A 20,191-nucleotide genomic window follows, 5' to 3' on the forward strand; every position below is an offset into this window, starting at 1 on the left:
TGTAGATAACAAATTCAAAAAAAATATGTTAGCGTTTGAATTTTTTATTTTCATTTATCTGTTCATTAGCTATGGCCTATGACTTTTTATATATATTACATTTCCTCATAATAATTATCATATTTCTTCAATTTTCCAAAACTGGTAGCACATAAAATTCATATTTATGTTTGCATTGTCCAATTGGCGATAACATTCTAAGAACTAGGACGTCACTATAAAATATTCTGAAATAACGATAGACAAACGGTTCTTATCTACAGATTACTTAGATTATAGGTTATTCATTATATCTGATTATGATTCAGAGTACAGTAACAGGTCAAATTATTTTTATGCTATGTAATAAAACTACTCGTATTTGTAGTAACGATTGAATTTTGAAAATATTAAGAAATACAGTCAAAAATCAAATCTTTATAAAGTCATAACAAATGAACAAATAAATTAAAATTCAAAATTCAAACGCTAACACATTTTTTTTATTTTTTGTCTACAAATTTATGTAGTTAAAACATATTTCGCCATTTAAAAAATCAAAAATCTCCCTTTTTGGCTTATAAGTATTGGTGATAAAAATTTTCAAAATATTGAAAAATGTAGTAAAATATGTACCTACAAGTTTAAGGAAAAAAAAATTCTCAAAATATTCATGTGTTTAGAGAAAATGAGTGCCTTACGTTAGTTGGATCACCCTGTATACAGTATCGTATTTATACGTCTAATTTTCTGAATTATAACTTATAAACTCTTAACCTGTTTAATACATATTATGAATTGTAAAAAATCACTTATTTACGTTTATGAACAATGCATTTCATTTAAAATTTAAATACCAATAATTTTTAAGCAGTCAGTAGTGGAGGAATACGTTATTAGCAGACTAATCAATACAAACAAACAGTTTAAGTTAACCACAATTAACACTCAACATGTTCATGTTACTCAATAGAACCTTTTGTAAATTTGCATTTTACTAATTAAGCTAATTTAACACTATAGTATATGAGCATGACCAACACCCTTCTCTCACACACATAATTTCCTCCTCAGAAGCAAAATATATTATCATATTTGATAAAAAAAACCTAATTGCCTACTTCTAATAAATAAAGAGAAAATTCCTATTGCTTTTTTATTTTTGTGTATTTGATTTTTATAGTGAAACCATTGAATAAATATTAATTGTATTAAATCAAAGGTGAAATATAATAATTAATAGTAATATATTAAATATTGTAACTAATATAACTCATAGCTGTTTTATGAACAATTGCATGTATAACTATCTATTATCAAAATAATACTCAAAATAAATAATTAAATAAAAATGTATATTTAATCGATAAAATCATATGGCTTTTACGGTTTGACCTACACTTAAATTTCAATTTCATTTAAATATTATACGACGAATTAACTGATCATTGATAAAATAACAGTAATATTTCCAGTTACCATTTAAATATTAAAATAATTACACAACCAAAAAACACTATATGTAAATGTATTGATTATGAAACTCAATTATTAACATATGAGAGTGTCAATTAAATGTTAAAAATATATTTTTTAGTTACAATATGTAAAAGAAATTGCCTACATCTTAGGTGTTGTCACGTATTAATGAAAATAATTCTTTCCCGTATAGTTTATTACACCTGTGGGTATTATCAGGTTTTAATCCTAGATCGGATGGTCGTCGACACCCGGTCGTTAATCCCAGCGCTGTAACTCGATATCGACATGGCAAAGAATTTATCCTGTCCGCACCTGTCGTATACATGTATATAATAAAACAAATCTTATCTTACAGTGTCAATTGTAATTTACCTAATATTGTGGCCAATGACAATGTTGTGTATAATAATATCGCGTTCGGTGTAATATAGTAGTAATATTATATTGTTCATTTCAAGACGAGGCTCGCCAGTTATATAATATGGAACTTGGATTCATATTATAAGCCGGCGTTACAATAATAACAATAAGTGACCGTTCAAAGATTTTGCAGATATATGACCTTCTGGTGTCGTCTTTGTCAAAAGAAAAAAACAAAATACATGTAAACAGAAATCCTTAGAAAGTACAACATCATCCAATGCATTCGCTCGGTTGGCATGTTTTGTAAACGCACGCACAACAGTGTTACTATCGCTCACGAGGCGTCGGGTCAACGTCATTGGAGCCTTTATTTTAGCGCTGAACTCTTGGAGAATCGATAGACCGGAGTCATAACGCTACCGACCATGTTCCAGGCAAACACCAGCAAGTTACCTATTGTTTTTCATTACAGCAAACGCAATTGAAATGTGCAAGTGATCGCTGCGGTGTTAATGTTTTCGACGACCGTGTGACATGATATGGGCCAACACACGACTGACGAAGACTGGAGGGCGTTCGACATCTTATGCGGTCAAAGAGTAAAATATCGTTTAATATACCGTCTTTGATCACCTGACTAGTTCACGTACAGTTGTATACGAGTGTTTCCAAAAGCGTCATTTATAAAGCACTTGCATATTTGCACAAGTTCTCGTTAATTGTTTCAATTCTTATTTTGACCTACTAAACACTGATTCTACGTACAAACGTTTGAAATAAGCTTAAGTTTTAGGCCGGTAAACTTGTGGCGCTTCGCATTGCTCAAAATATATAAATATATAGTAGGTATGTACCTATTGTGTATGCTCATAAAATCAAAAATGATGTTAGTTTTTATAACCGTGCAGCACTTAGAATTAGATATGTGTAATTATTTACTTCAAAATCATTAAATCTTTTGTAGACTTTTAATGAGTTAAGCCAAGAAAAACAGTTAAATTGTTTATTTTCACGGGAAAAAATATTTTCTAAAAAAAATATAACGCAGAAACTTAATGTGCGTCATAAAATACAATATCGGTAACAAACTACCAAACATTCTGTTTATTTTCTTCAGTTTAGTGAAATCAAACATGCATATTGCACATGCTAGAATCCTTTTGACCTAATATAGCTTGACGGCTGTCTACTGCGTTCAATTTTAGAACATATTAACTAAAATCAAAAGTTAATTTGATAGAGGTGTTTTCAGCGAGTAACTATCGTGTACACGTCATACCTTTAATCAGCTGGATTCGAGGTGAATTAATAGTTTTTGACGATTGATTTTTCGGCCTACTATTGTGTCATTTGGGTTTTTTATGATTTATAAAGGGACACACGCACAATCGTGAACGGTGACCCAACTAGGTACCAGGCGAGTGGTAGTGCTGAATATTCGCAAGGTTGCTTATACGAATGAAGGCTCCAAGTGCGTGCCCTCGTTTATGTAGGGTTATTTCTTAGCAATACATTCTCGTTGGAAATCTATACACATATTGTAATAATAAAATCGGGTCTATTGTTTTCATTCGTTAAAAATATGCCTAGAATATACCATAGCAGGTTAACCTAGTTATTAAGACAACCCCAGATAGGTACATGTTTTTTTCATGTTATTTCGTTTGACATGCGAATCGATAAATTCCATTGGACCTTTATGATGCACGCACTATTTTGTTACTACGCACTAGGCGGTTTTGTTTAGTGTTCGATTTGCTCACCGACTTGTAAGTAGTTAGTAGGGCTACCGGTATTTGGCTCTTGGTGTTATTTATTTAATTTGTTTTCTAGTTGTTTAGTACTTCAAATCGTATCAGTAATTAATATGACATAACGAAATAAATTGTCATGTTTTAAAAATATTTTCCGAGCACAATTAACAATATTCTGTAGTGTGTTGCGTGTGCGTGATACTAGATCATTTGTAGAATTCAAACGTACGTGGAACCGAAGGTAAATCATATTTTCATTATTTCTTGTGGGTTTCGCTAAAGCAATATTATTTCAACGAAAAATAAAACATCGGTTACAATATTCAACATTTTTGTCAACTCGTACGTAATCTGACTTTTAGATGGACACTGAAGATACGATTAGCAATCGCGAAATGATATCTACACTGAAAAGCGAATTGGCCGCATTGCAGTTCAAAAGAGACCGTCTTATATCCGAGGTTAGAGTCAATGGTATTCTTCATTTAATTTCACAATTACAAAAAAATCTACATTTCTTAGCTGCAAGATACCAGAGGTCAGTTGCGGTCAAGAGATCAAAGAACATTCGAACTTGAAGCCGAGACGGAAATGCTTAAAGAACAACAAGTCAGGCAAAACTCTATAATAGCAAGTTTAAGGACCAGGATAAAGGTATTGTCAGTTTTATCGCTTATCAATTATACTTCACAAGTTCATTAAATATTATTTTTTTAACAAGAAAATAAACCTCACTCGTGATCAGTATTTTCTAGGAAGATAAAACCAATACAAATTAAATTGATTGATAACATTTCATTGTTCAGCTGTAGTGATTGTAAAATTCCAACAAAAACGAACTCAGATACTGAAAATCACATTTTTAAAAAAATTATTTATTATTTTCAGTCGTAAATAAATAGTTAACAGCGCCGTTCAATGATTTATAATAAGTATAAAGCAATATAATAAGAGGCATAATTAAATTTCAGGAACTAGAAGAACAAGAGAGATCATTAACTACATCATTAGGTAGAGCGGAACTATCTTCAGAGTCGTTGGCCAGGGAAACCCGTCACCAAGCTGAAAAATGCGCTGAATTGGAACGTAAAATAGATTTGCTTGAATTGAACTGTACTCAAGCCGAAAACGCTAGAGATTCGGCCAAAAGATCTATGGCGGAATTTGTGAGTAGAGCATCGATGGCCATAGGTTATGAATCCTTGACTTCCGACTCACCATCGGCTGTAGACGTCGTTCTATCTAAGGCATCTGAAATGCACCAGGTAAGTTTTTCTTTACATGATAATCATCAAGTAAAGTATATTTATTTTATAATATTTAGGAATTGACAAGACTTCGGCGAAAAAATATCAACGCTAACGAAAACTTGAGCTCCGTCGAAATGGAATTAAGACAGTGTCGAGATCATTTGGAAAGAGCATTAGCGGACAAGGAAAACCTTCAAAGACAAGCGGCTGGTCACATACTCGAGATTGATAAGTTAAAACAAGTATGGTCACACAAGTATGGTAATAGTACATTGATCGCTGTTCAAACCGTAAACATTTAAATAAAACCATTGATACTTTTACATTATACAGACATTCCATTTGTAGTTACAGCAGTTAACATGATTTCAAGAGAAGCCTTTGAAAGTATAGATAGTCTGTACAATATTTTTATTTATATTTAATAGTCTTTATATCATGATAGCTGCTTCCATTTTTAGCAACAAAATGCCTATGTGTGTACTTTTAAATCAATGATATTTTACCATTGCCCTGAAGGGAATAAATACATTTTTTTCTTTGGATGTATAGGAAAAAGAACATTTAGAAATGCAACAAAGGGTAATGGAACGAGAATTATCCGATCTCAGAGAGAAACTTGCCGCCACCAACAGGAGCTTGGGAGTCACGTCGAATAGCTTAGCTAGCCAGGAAGCCACCATTTCTACTCTTCGCAGTAATAATTAAAACGTTTCAATTAAATGTATGTGTTTCTTACGTTTCATTTGTTTATTTTTTTAAGATGACCTGAGAGGAAATGATGAAAAATGTCAAAGACTGCAAACTGACATGCACAATTTCCTCGAATCCTTAGCTGTGTGTTTGACTTCAGCAGACGGATATGTTCAATCGACCGAGAGTGCGGTAAAGGATGCGGTGAAAAGACTCGTTACCGAGTTAGCCACAAAAAACACAGTAAATGGCCAGTACCGTGAGACTCAAGGCTTGTTAAGCATATTTTTTAAAAATGCGTAGTTACACGAAGAATCCAAGGACAGGATAATCAAATTGACGGACCGCGTCGAACGTTTGCAAATAGACCAAGACAAAGTGGCGCTAGACAACCGAGTATTAGCCGATGAGAAACGCAACCTAGAGGCACGCCTAAACAACGTCGAGAGCGAACTTAATGTATGCGAGATGACCAAAGAACACTTACGTAACGACAAAACCATTGTAAGTAAAATCCAAGTCACACAATTTTAGTTGTCTCTTTCGTTTTCTAACGTTAAAAACAGTACTCGTTTAGATGCTCTTAATAGAGGAACGTAGCAGGGACAATCCCCTGCCATGCCTCTTGTTAGATGTTCTTAAGTTATTTATGTTCTGCTCTTATCGAAAGTTTCATCCTAATTCCTGTATTTTATAAAAATGTGGTATTTAAAAATATTGTACTAAATATGATATTTCAGGGCTTAAAATATAAAACCAAGAATTATTAGAGTTTAAAGAGTAAATGACTAAGATGTAAGGTTGATGTATTTTACATTTCGTAAATGACTAACTTGATATATAGTCTAAACACTATAAAAAGGGATAATCGATTTTGTTTACTTTAGTTTGTTACTTTTCTCGACAAATTATCAAGAGCGATGCACATGGACCAAATAGCTAAAGACGTTGGAGTAGATCTTCACACCGAATCGCTGTTGTTGAGAGCCGAACAACTGGCTAAACTTGAGTATGACAAAAACATCGATAAGGTATGAACTCACTAAATCCGTCGACGCTTCTCGTTTATGATGTTATCTTATTTTGTTTTCTTCGTGGGGATAGTTACTGCTCGGTTATCCTTATACAACGTCATTAGCCAGGCAACGTTTATATAGCGATTTACCTTACAGAGAAGTATTTCCAACAACGTTCTATCTTTATATTATATTTATTTACTATTGTTTTTATAAAATTATTTCTTTTACACACATTTTAATCGTAGTTCGTTATGATCAGCTGTAGTAATCTCTTAACGTGCGTGTGCATTCATACGAAACGGCTTAATTAAATTTACTTTGTGTAGATTTTAATGGCGCTTTTGAGTCCCTCGTTGCTGCGTAAGTATTTTTTTTAATACATCTGTATGTACTTTGGACTATATAACTATAGTTTAGGCTAACGTACTTTTAACCTTATATATACAACATTATCGTGGTTTATATTTTATTACCATTATTATTATTATATCATTGTTCGCGTAACGATCACAGTATACTATTATAAACATTGTATTTTTAAGAAAATAGGAAGGCTATTGTTACAACTTAAGTACAAGCAATGCCGTTGTAGTACCCACGTAAGCCGTAACCGTCGAATTCGAAGTAATATAATTTCGACCACTTATATATTATGTACGCCATCGGCTTCGTTAAGAATATTCTGTATTTTTTTAATTTTATGCGTTTCTCGGTTAATAAGGATAGGTATAACTTACATGTTTTTTCATAGAGCGCCCTCGTGTACCAGCTGCAAAGAAGAGTACGTACGTTGAGAGATCAACTACAAAGGCGCGATCTTCATCTTGATTTGTTGCGACGGAAAATTAACGTGCAAGATGAGAGCACGAAAATGCGTACCCTAATGCAAACCGAAAGAGACGAGGCCAATCTACGGTAAGTACGACGAATTTACGGAATTGGATATTAAATCGGTATTTAAATCACGCGGTGTTTAGAGCAAAAAAGTTGCAAAAGCAATTAGACAAAACGCAGTTACAGTTGGCTGAATGCAAAGGTCAGATTAGAGACCTAAAACTACAGCTCTCGGATGCCGGCGACTGCAAGGTTATGTTTGTTAACTAAAACTAGTCCCGCGACCTAAACTAGTCCGTTCTACGTGACTCGGCGTGATCTTAACATAGTATCGTTGTAACGTTTTAGTTGACTTCACTGGAAAGAGCAAAGAAAATCGAAGACCTCGAAAAGCGTTTGGTCGAATCCGAAATGTTACGCATGCGTTTTTCACGAAAAGTAACTGTCCTAAAGGAACAGGTAAAACAATTTAACCCGTTTAGATTTTATCTTAGGCGAAACACTTTTCAATTAATTTCGTACTCGCTTTTCGTTTACATAAATTTTGCTATTTCCATCACATTTAAAACTCGTTATATAAGCTAAAAGCTAAATTTACAAGAACAACTTACAAATGCCGTTAGTTACAACGCGCATGCGTGACAATAAAAAAAACAATGCGATTTACAGCTGAAATCTTGTACGGAATCGCAGGAACAAGAGAAAACTCTTAACGATCACAGCATGCGGATCCTACACGATGATCTGGCGTCAATCAAATTCCAGCTTAGCGAAGTCAAACGTCGAGAATGTTCTGTAAGTCAAATGGGGTTTCTATTATTATCGCGCTTTGGACCATTGAAGTTTGAACGATTTAAATAAATAATACTGGTCGTTTACAGCTTGAAGACTTCCGCCGGGCTGTGCTCGGCCTGTTGGCGCTGGATTCTTCTTCAACGGATTATGAAATAACGTCAAAGATTTCTAAACTAGTGGCCGCCCACAGAGAGTTTTCTATTTTGTCCAAGAGATATGACGACCCGTTGCCGACCTATGCTCATAACGCGCCATCCGAGTCGTCAGACCCGACGGTGGACGACTTTGAAATCTTGAACAACGCGTACAACAAAAGACCGTTAAGAAAGACTTGAAAGCCCTAAAAATCCTAGACGAAGGACTAACTCCATTCTCTCGTCCTAGATCATATCGTCTCTAACCTATCGCATATTTTTTATTCACCTCAACTCGCCATTAGTTATATCGCGGTTGGCTACTAAAGGTGTAATGTATGAAGCTCATGAGTATTTTTAGGTATCGCATAGGTTATAGCAGTTGAAACCTCGTTATACAGACTGTATTACCGTTTAAGACATTTCCATTGTATGCTAATAAGTATATCCTATAGAAACTACCGCTAAAGGTGAAACACGTTCTTCTATCCTTTATTCGTGGAAACTATATTATTAATAATGGTATTTATAAATTATTTAAGTATTAAATTTAATAAGTACGTTAACGTTTCAAAATTTAACACGGGATAACGTTTTATACAAACAAATAGGTGTAATTCGGGAGAAAGTCAAATACTAAGGTTAGGGCAAGTAGTGTAACAATTTAAAGCCAATAATAATACAATGTACTCTTTGCCAAAAACCTGATACAATAGTTTTTGTCATTAACAAGTTACACATTAGAGCGGTTGTAATGGTTGATTAGTTAGCTTTATTTTAATATATTCATGCGACTAATAAATATAACTCATTATACTTATTAGTTGTCTTAAAAACTTTAAATTAACTTTTTAAGCCGTTCGTGTCTGACGGTTGACCTTGTAATACTATATAAAACATAAGATATTAGCTTGCCAGACCTAATCTATAACAACTGTAATTGTTATGTGACATGCACAACAAGGTACAGTTAAATGTATTTAAGTTGATTTCGTATCTTAATGTCACCAACGATGGGAATATCCGAATTTTAAGCTTCTTAATTTGACGGATTATCCGGGTTTTTTCTAATTAATTTTTTTATCCAAATTAATAAAAAAACTACTATTTTAAATAAATGTCATAAACCTAGATAGGTAATAGATGTATAGTGTATATAAGTTTTTAAACAAATATTTTATTATTTAGCCTTATTTATAAAAGGAAAAATTCAGATAATCTGATATATCAATATTTCCCAAAAACCAAACGCTTATTTATTATTTTCCTTTGCAAATCTCATAAAAATTTAGTAAAATGAAAATGAGTGGAATGGCTTCTTATCTATTTGGTGGAAACGAAGTGTTTGATTTTAGAATAGCACTACTTGTTGTATTTTACATAACATTGTATAAAACAAAAAAACATCCAGAACACAACAAAACTTTTTTATTTATATTTCAACTAATCTCTATATCATGTGACTGAGATTTTTCAATGTTTTAGCATGCTTTTAAAAAAACAGTTCTGTCTCTTTGAATATTTAAATAATTTGTAATTTCCACGAATATTTAAAGAATAATTCAAGCAAAAATGCTAGTTACTTTTTATGGTGCCTTGTGAAACTATGCGATGCTAATTCTAACAATAATTATACTATTGGTTAAGAAAACATTATTATTGTACTAATCGGTGCAGTGTTTTAACGATTGCGTATAATTGTTGATACATTAAATAGTTAATTTTTACTCGGTTTTGATTGAAATAAAATTGCCAGTTTGCGATCGTGAGGACATAATAGATCGATCGGTCCATTACTATGGTTTAATAATAATTAATATTTATTTATGTTGATCTTGTTTGTTCTTGTCAATAGTTATTATATTATAATAATTGCATAATATCGTTGTTGACAAAACATGTGTTCATGCTGCTGTTACAGTATTATAATAAATTGCCATTAAGCGTATAATATAAATATTGTTGAAATATTTTAAACCATACTAATTAGTAATTACAACGACGAAACTATTCTAAACGTTAAAACGTTTGCATACTTCCGTATACACCGATATACTTACACAAATTATAATATGGATATGCATATGTATATGGAGTGATTTTCAGAAACGATCAGCAACAGCGCATGCGACAACGTTTTTTCTTACCTATGTGATTATTTCATTGTTCTTTATGTCTGTTGTCGTTATTTCTTTTTTTTTTCTTTTGCGGTGACGATTTCGACGACGTCGTTTGCGGACCCAAGACTGTGCAAATCGAATCAATATTTTTCATCAATGCACCGCGACTAATGGGCCGAGGACAAATTATATTTTGTGAAAATATAATATAACGACGATACACCGCCGCGTTGTTTCGCCCGTGTTTCTTTTTTAAGTCTTATTTTTTTTTTCAGTCATTATCATCATAATACTTGTACATACTACACACCAATGACGAAATCTCGCCAACGGATCCCCGGTAGGTATACAGCTGTGTGTGTGTGTTCTACTTTCACGAGCGAGCCCGTTAAACGGCTCCTGTGGAGGCGTACGTTTTGTATTAAGTGTCCGTTTGACTTGATGTGTAAAAGACATACACCGCCAGAGCCCAGAAGTATATATATCATACTTACTTAGATTCGTAAACAATCGCTCATTTTGGTGTCCGAATGTCAGAACACTTTCCTATGTACAACACACACACACGCGGCGAACGTGTCATCGCTGCAATTATTACTATTAATTCACACTATTATAACCGAATAATTATTATTAGTGAATGGAATAAACGATGTGAAATTTGTCCTTTTTCGCACCCGTATGAAAAATCCTATGCGCATGTGTAAAATTTACTCGGTTTAAACGCCGGCAGCTAATGTGGATTTCACCGGCATCGGACACCGTTGTCTTGCAAAATATCCACGAAGCAATTAAATCAATTCCGCCTGGCAAAATAGATAAATACAACTAATACTATTTTGTATTTTGAGGTTATTGGATAAGCAGAGAATCTTCAGTATGAATGTAAAACGTGCTATTAAACCAAAGGATTGCGCAGAGTCGTAGCCGAAATCACATTATTTAGAGTGTAACCTTTTTTTCGTTTGAATCGATTTCGTGAGTATACCACTATAGGTGAACGTGGGCAATAACCGCAAGAACAATAACATCAGTATTAATTACATTTCACAACAGGTACATTAGCAACATGGGGTTCTGTACAATCCATAACGTAGTACTTTACTGTATATTAAACAAGAGTGCTTAATGAAAATCATACTGCTCTACAACGTAATTGGTGTACAAATTAAAACCAACGGAATATATTATTATTTAGATTTTTAAAACCATAATCAAAACTAATATAATGAATAATTCAAGTAACAAATAAAAAGAAATCAATACAATATGTAAAGGTATGTGTGTAACTGTATAATTATTATATCAATAGCTGTATCGCATGAGAACGTCCGCGTGCCCCGTTTATTTATTAATTAATAATATCATGCCACATGTGCTAATAAAATTAATAAATATATAATCACGGAGTAATCATTATTTATTGACCAACCTAACTAACTAATATGTACAATGGCTAAATTAAAACTCCGATTTCTAAAAACCAAACAACTATTATTTTAAACTTTTATTATAAGTTGATAACAAATTGCAATTGATTAACTTCGGAGCAAATCTGAAAACATTAATTTTTTTGGCTTGTATATTAAAAGTACACAGCTTAATATTTACAGAAATAGAATAAATAAAATATTACTTAACTATTGATCTAAATAAAAACTAAATTAAAAAAAAAAGATTATTTACTCTATGCTAGTGATAGAATAATAATTGAGTGTAAATAACAAAAATATTGCGCAGAGAAAGAAATTACAAATTTTAAGATGTAAATCATACATTTTAGGCACGACAGTCATAGAAAATATTAAAACAGTCACAAAAAGCTTTATCGTTACAAAGAGAGCAATTTATAGAGAGCAACATTAATGATGATAAAAATAATAAAACAGCAAGAGATGATGACTCATCCTCAATCAGAAAAAACTATTTAATATATGTTTTTTCAAATAGTTAGATTCTGTAAATACATAATTATCGTGGAATCCGATGACAGATGGCAAATAGTATAATTTGGTGTCTGAATTTATTATCGCGTTTATGACTAATGGAACCGAATTTCAAATCACGTGTGCAAGATATTTAACTTTCTTTGTAAGTTGTAAATATATAAGCTTACACGTGTATAAAATTCTCATCCTATCAGGACCCAATATCTCCGTATGCGATGTACGAGTGTTTTCTGAATAATTATCTACCTAGTAGAAATGTTTATTTAAATTTTGTTCTACACCGATAACTGATTTAAGTAGCTGTTGCTAATTCGTATTGTTTATTCTAGACCATTTCCTTTGATCGACCTTCCAAATTAGTTACAAATAAAGACTTTGCTGTTTAAACACATCAAGGTCGTTTCAATAAAGGAAATCTGTTTTTGAACAAAGGATGTGACGCATATAAATATTATGATAATGCAAAAACTAGATTTGCGTGCACATTTCCTTCGGTGTACTTAATTGTATTTTTCCGAAGTACCGTTTATGGGCCTCAATTGTCATAAATTATTATTTACGTGTAATTTTGTTTTTACTCGTTTCCAGAAGGACTCGAGTAAGTTTTCATGTGTCAGAGTTTGAGTACAACTACATATATGAAAGTTATCCAATCGTACGTTTGTACACAATACTGTATACACGCGGTAGTAAACTGTACATTTCTTATCATTAAAATAATAACGTTTGCGTGTCACCGAGAAAAAAAAGAAAAAACAATATTCACTTTGCATGCATATACTGAAATCGGCCATATGAGGTGGTTTGAGCATTGTTTGTACTGTGCGTTCCTAGAGCAACGCGGCTGAATACAATAACAATATTATGTGCAGCTTATTTATTATTGAAGTTCATAAAAATCGGTCCCACGAGTAGGACAATCGTGAAATTTGTTTTTGTAACGAAGAATACACGTGCAGTATAATGTATGTTTGTGTGAGTGTGTTATTACCTGTGTATAATATATCTACTATTAAGTGCATAGTAGTAACGACATTGCGTGAACGGCGGTTTAGACTAGTCACGTTTCGAAGACGAATCGCGACCGGATGACATCACGCGGTGGTTGTTGGGACCAAATTTTATGCACGTGAAACACAGTTAAATTGATTTTCAAACCGAAAAATCGGAACGCCATTTACCATTGCTAAATTCCGTCCGAATCATCATACATGTACTATGTCAGACATAGTACATGCACAGCGACTGATAAAAAGTACCGGAAAAATTATTATACAAGGTAGAAACGTATACGAACGAAATTGACTTGATTATTGATTCTCCATATATATTTTGTGTCCATACATTGCACAAATAATTGTATCGCACAATTTCGTTTATCATTAGTGTTTGTAAAGTGTGTCATCTGATTTCGAAGTGATTTAAAGTCGGGACAGTTAAAACAATAATAAAAAAGTAGTCCCTGAGTTGTGGTATATCGCCTAGCTTTCAGCACATTCAGGCAGATGTCACAAATACCATGGACATCAGGCAAATCGCCATCCTCTTCCTTCAGCAGTGAACAGTTAAGCAGAGACATTAAACGATAACCGAATGGCAATATTATATTGTAGTGACCACCAGATAAACAACCGTTTCGAAACATTGATTACAAATGCTAATGATAAAACTCTAACGTTTTGGTAATGGATATTACTGTCAGTATTCATCCTGAAAGATATTTTTTGGTCTGGCCAACGCATTGCCAGTTTTTCCATAAAACCGAATACACGTGATGAAATATTTTAGTAGTAGTATCGACGTCAACGTTAATTTTGATAACAATGCACACGTGGGATGCGTCGATTTGGCCTTGCCATCACGACCAAAGAATCCATGTGTCTATTGTACTGAGCATTCTGTGTGGATTTGCGATTATCACTGTGTATATTCGCTGTACTCTACTATGATTTGTGTAATTTCATAAATGGTATGTTATTTGACCATATTTTAAAATTAATGAATACCTACATAATATAATGGTTAATTAGTAGAAATGTTATACTGTTACATTTGTATTAATTATAAAGTTTTCGATATTTAAATATGCCTCTTTTGACGTTCTAGGAAAAAGTAATTACAATTTTTTTCTTTGTACGTTTCGTCATTTGTAATACAAGTTTTGTATTACAATTACATTTAGTTGATAAATGATTATATACGAGCTTAATACTGCAGCATGTAAACAAGATACTTGAGCGCGTGCGACGTTAAATCGGTAAAAATATGTGTACATCAAAGATATAAAAAAAAAACAATTACATCATTGTTTGCTCATCCTTATACAAGTGCGTCTCGAGAGAACCACTGTTGCCTTGTCACGAGTTACGACGATTATACGGTACAATGATGAATCAATATTATTAATATGTATTGACATGCCCATACTGCATGAACACGGTTTGCAAGCAGCTAGATGTTCTTATAAGATTATTAGAAATTAAGGTGCGGCATTTATAACTAATTGTAAGAAATAATTCCCCAGCCATTAACACTTGTTGCAGCCGCCACAGGTGTTATTATCGGTCGAAATGTTTTTATTTGCATATCAAGTGCACCATATTATTCTTGAAAAGAAGTCTTTTTTTTTTTTATTGATTTTTTGATAATACGTTTGATATAACTTTTGTACAGAACAACATTTTTGGATATCTAAAATCAGACACTATAAAATATATCTTTAATTTGTTGATAGTTTTCTAAAAAATAAAGTAACATTATACTTAAACTTTCACACACTAATTAAGACAAACAAAAATTCGGCTTTAAAACGATTAACACTATCGATTTTTGGTATTTTTTAACCGACGAAAATAAAAAGACAATCAGTGTTGACGGATCGAGTTTTATTTTGTTAATTTTCTCAAATATTAAACACTAGTATACTATGCTTATGATGTACAAATCGCAGAAACTTCAAATAACAACCATAATAAGCGTAGCTTAAAAAAAAAACAATTACAATTATTATTATAGGTGTTCGTGACGTCGTAATCTTAATTTAATCTCGAAAATATACTTGTTTTCTTTATATAACAATGCAAATGATGAAAACGTACACAATATGTTTTAAAAACTTACTATTTTATAACTTATTATTTAACTATATAATTTATTTGTATTTCCTAAACGAATACTGGGTCCTACTGAGTTCCTGAGTCAGAGGTCCTGGGTTTAAAATTTTGCGGCGATTGTAAACTGCACCCGAGTTTTTATCAAGTGGAAAAAGGTGACTTGTAAACTGCAATAAAAATAACTTAGTTCGTTACAGCCATTATATACATAAAATAAACAAAACTACAAAATATCTCTCGTTAATAATACTTCGATTGTTAAAATTAGGACAAATAATAACATATTGATCAATTGGTGATTCACCGCTAATATATTTATTAATTAAACTTTGTAGTTTTTCACGTTTTTGTTTTGTTTTAGAACTTTGATATTTAAAAGGTTCATTTATACTATTTAATTTAATATATGTTTCTATTTGAATTTCTTTTAACTTTTCTATAAACATAAATATATTTGGATGAGTTGTATAAAAGCTAGAATTAAAATGGGAATCGAATGAATCGCATTATAATGCGTTGGCGCATGCATTGGTGGTTAAAGTTGTTATTTTTTTAATTTTGTAAATTTTTTATTTCATACCGATGATAAGAAGCTGGGGGCAGTTTACATGTAACCTTTTTCCACTTGATTAAAGCTCGGGCGCAGTTTACGTATGCCCAAATTTTGCATGTATTGAAAAAAGATAGACTCTGTAGTACGTCTTAACGATAAACAAGATTTTACTAACACATTTATATAAATTTGCATAAAATAAAAAAACTATCGATTTTATTGAAAAAAATAAATCTAAAGCTTGAATTTTCTTAAAAATAATATGGACTATGGACATTAAAAGTACTTTTATAGTTTTCTTTGGCTAATAACCATATTTCAGTTAGCAAATTATTTCTGTATATTTGCCCATGAAAAGTCTAGTTCACACAAGTTACAAACCCTTATAATAATTATAGTTCATTTTTTTTTTTAGTTAAACAAATACAGTTTGATAAAGCAAAGATTTTGCTTAACATTTAAGATTTTAAACCTACAAGTATATTTTACTTTCGTTGGATATGTCTTAATTTTTTCCCAGGGGTAACATCTATATATTTCAGTGCTCCGATAGATTTGTACAATAATTACGAGACAAACGATTCATTTTTTTGCTTTGAGTAGTATTATAATTTTGCAATAGATTTATCAATACATACCTACAAAACGTACAATGTCTTCATACCTATTTCATCATTTTTATGACCGACATAAATCGTAACCCGTATAATGACATTTAAACAAAATAACATTATAATTAAATTAGATAGAATATTAGTATCGCATAACCCGATATAAGCTTATATAGTATTATGCGGCGCATAATAATAATAATAATAATAAATAGTAATGTATAATATTTGAACAATTTATAATATACTTTTATGTTATGTTTATGTTATTAAGAACATAAACATATAGTCGTATTACGATTAACTCTGTTTATTGCACTTGTAAAATAAATGTTTGCTGTGTTGTTACGGTGCTAAGCTAATGCTTGAAGTACTGCTAAGTAGTTTATTAGTATTTACCTATCGAACCTTGCGTCTTTTTTCAAAACTATTTCGATTTACCGACCGGGCTTAATTTGTTTAAACGGTTTATGTCTACAACGAGAACAGTCTAAAAAGACACATTGTGTGGTATTAGTCGGTTCGTTAATATTTTACATAATAACGGCAGTTACTGTAATTAATTATTTGAAAGCAGCAATGGGATATTATTAACCATCATCAATCATAATATAATTATTATTAAAAAGTACTGATTGTCATGTAACATACAAGCAACCGTCATGATGATAAACTATTTAAAGACATTCTAATTCCTTACAAGTGTTAAGAAGTATAATAGTCGTTGTACAATTATGTACTTAGTATTATGGTTTTACGCAATGCCAGATAAACCGTAGGTAGATATTATGCCAGTGTAAATAAGACCCAATGCCGATCGAAGGAATGTCATAAATGAAATATAGTTTTGTTCACAAAAATGAAAATAACCATTCTCTGGAATATAATTCAGACACCACAATAGAATAGTAATTACTATTCTATTGTAGTGTCTGAATTATACAGGTACAATCGGATCAACACTTAGGTCTATTATGAAATAAATGGAACAATATCGTTTGTCTATTAACTTAGTTAAGACCTTAGTAAGACCTTGTTTCATGTGAATTAAAAACTAAAAATAATAGAAGATTTGTAAACATCAATAATTATGTCTCCTATCACGAATAACCTATTATAAAGCTATTATGTAATTTTATATATTATTTCCACAGTGTACCAAATGTGTTCCGACAAAAAAAACTCATCGACTGTCCAATTGAAAACGAAAACAAAAAAATTGATTAAAAAAGAAAAACAGCTTTAACCATTCTCTCTTTTGTCGAATCGGGTCATAGCAACCAAAACGATTGTGGTCAGTAGAAAATATTTTCAACGTGCCGAGGCGTCGTCATTAAGCATCATCAAAAAGAAAAAACAACATACAAAATTGACATTTCCGTTTTTCATTTTTTTTTTTGCTCGAGACTATACAGATGTGTGCTTTGTACATACTACATACTACATAGACATGGATAATACCTGTTTTGTTCGGGAATAGGTCGAGTTGTATTATGATTTATGTTGAGGATCCAATTTACACAATACACATAATATGTCCAGTCGATACACACACATTTTATCAAATCGATTATTTCAAAAAGTCGGAGGTGCTATTAATTAATGATAACACGGCGCAGTGTATTTTGATAAACGCACCATACGCTTCATATGTAATTATTCAATCGAGTGGGCTTTTTTTTAAAATGTGTTCCCAATAAACAGCATCCCGGCTTTACTGGTGTTTTGATTTCTTCGCTTGTGGTCATAATATTATCCGAGTGTACAATATAATAATATACACGATAATATACTCGCTACCGACTGTAACAAAAACCAAAATTGGAAGCGCAAACGCTATTAAGACACTTCAACCACTTTCGCGCGCGTTATGACCGTTGTACCGCCTGTTCGTGATTATCGAAGGATGCCCATTATAGCCATTTTTTTTTGTTGCTTTTTGTCTTAAAAAAAATGTTGAGTTAGTGTTTGTTTTTCTTACACGAAATCGGTACAGGCTCCATAATGATCGATGGTCGTTATTGTTGTTGTCATTATTTTCATTTTAATCCGTAAAAAAAGTATCATCAACCATCCGGCTCGAGACATCGGCAGCAGGACTGACAGCGGCTGACTCATGCCTAACCGGCCGGTAAATTACACAGTCGCGTTTTGATGCCAAGACTCTTAAGCTGCGAGTAAGATATATCAGGTATCTAATTATTCTTTATCACCCTCGTCGGTCTTAACCTACATAGTATTCTGGCTATGAAACTTATCTAACTATGATATTTATTTATATTTTTTCAAATGAAAAATACTAGTTTAACTGTAAAAAATAAACGATACCTAAAAACATATATTACCTATACATACGCAATACCTACCTCGTGTATAATTTATGGTTAGAAAATATACAGATTCGAGTGTTTATTGGATATAAATAGATGCTTCAATCCTAAAAGCTTAAATTGTATCCGTCAGTACATTATATTTAATCAATACGCGTAAAGTATGATAGGGTTCGACAAATTCTTAAGAACTCAAATCATGAATTTGCTGAAACATGCACGTTTCTGGATAATTCAATCGCCTTAACTGTTGTTTGTTATTGTTAAGACTTATGATCATAGTCTGTGATACTTGCATAGCTTAAAGTCATAACTCAATATAACTATTGTTTTTCGAATTTGCTACACACAAATGGCAAACAAATAATCATAAGAAACTCAAAATGATCAGTTGTTCATAAACTTGATGTAATTATATAAATTACAATTTTAAAGGTTAACATGAAACATGAATCAACATTTGACAATAGGTGTATTATACATAGAACAAAACTCAACAAACACTGCGATAATTATTGCTTTCTAATACAATGCAATGAATGTTTCATAGAGCTGTGTATGGTAATTTGATCAGTTCTTTTTACTATCTAAATATTAACTTTAACTGTAGATAAATGTACAATGAACATATTTTAGCGGAATCCTATTAAGAAAATGCACGTCTCGAGTGGTGGAAAATCGTGTTAACCTTAATGCGTTTGCGCGTGCAACAGTTGTCTACGTTGTCATAGACAGCCTAAACGACGACCATCGACAACAACAACTCTCTTTTTGTCTAAGAGCTCACTCGAGTCTCATTTAATACTTTCGTCGGCATGTCACAGAAACGGTTATGCATGGGAACGCACGACACCCGCCAGAAATTATTATTATTATTGTTATGATGAGCAACAGTCAAAATCTTATTTGCGTAGTCCCAGATTGCGGTTTAAGTATTTGATGACGAAAAACGTGCCGTTTGTGAAATCACCAACACGAGTCTGTTAGCACAGAAAACGAAAAACATATTATGCAGATGACAATAATTGTTACAGTATATCGTGTTTACAGTGTCGATGATGATTCTAATACCTTATCCGTTTGACTTTTTTAAATAATTTAGACAATTATTATTGTCACTACGGTTTTAAAAAATTATTAAGTGAAAGCTATTAAATAGTTATTATGCTTAAAATATGATTTATAATTAATATAAACAATTGTCATTACCTT

The 20,191-nt window shown here is 32.0% G+C and overlaps 2 protein-coding genes across 5 annotated transcripts in view; one reads left to right on the plus strand and one right to left on the minus strand.

Annotated features, from left to right (window-relative positions):
- LOC126845808 (thyrostimulin beta-5 subunit) overlaps positions 1-7,391 on the minus strand; it is a 27,604-nt gene extending 20,213 nt beyond the window's left edge. Inside the window, exon 1 of the mRNA XM_050584723.1 lies at positions 7,278-7,391. The gene's annotated coding sequence lies outside the window, so the exon portion shown is untranslated. The remainder of the gene's footprint in view (positions 1-7,277) is intronic.
- Positions 1,906-9,598, plus strand: LOC126845807 (coiled-coil domain-containing protein 170). Of its 4 annotated transcripts, none has more exons than XM_050584718.1 (15): positions 1,906-2,423; positions 3,941-4,039; positions 4,101-4,232; positions 4,550-4,843; positions 4,903-5,070; positions 5,381-5,525; positions 5,592-5,764; positions 5,825-6,025; positions 6,409-6,552; positions 6,626-6,697; positions 7,292-7,455; positions 7,518-7,626; positions 7,723-7,833; positions 8,044-8,169; positions 8,256-9,598. In XM_050584718.1, exons 1-15 carry the CDS (start codon positions 2,364-2,366, stop codon positions 8,502-8,504), a joined length of 2,247 nt encoding a protein of 748 aa, XP_050440675.1. In that variant the 5' UTR covers positions 1,906-2,363; the 3' UTR covers positions 8,505-9,598. The 4 variants fall into 4 exon arrangements, with proteins under 4 accessions (XP_050440675.1, XP_050440676.1, XP_050440678.1 ...); XM_050584719.1 differs by having other exon boundaries at positions 8,068-8,169; XM_050584720.1 differs by lacking the exon at positions 1,906-2,423 and adding an exon at positions 2,865-3,819.
- The last annotated feature ends 10,593 nt before the right edge of the window (positions 9,599-20,191 follow it).

The sequence above is a fragment of the Adelges cooleyi genome, unplaced genomic scaffold (genome assembly GCF_023614345.1).
Source record: "Adelges cooleyi isolate 19-005CV unplaced genomic scaffold, UGA_ACOO_1.1 ACOO_flye_CR_arks_rails_tigmint_CR_PRNA_8, whole genome shotgun sequence".
Taxonomy (NCBI): Eukaryota; Metazoa; Arthropoda; class Insecta; order Hemiptera; family Adelgidae; genus Adelges; species Adelges cooleyi.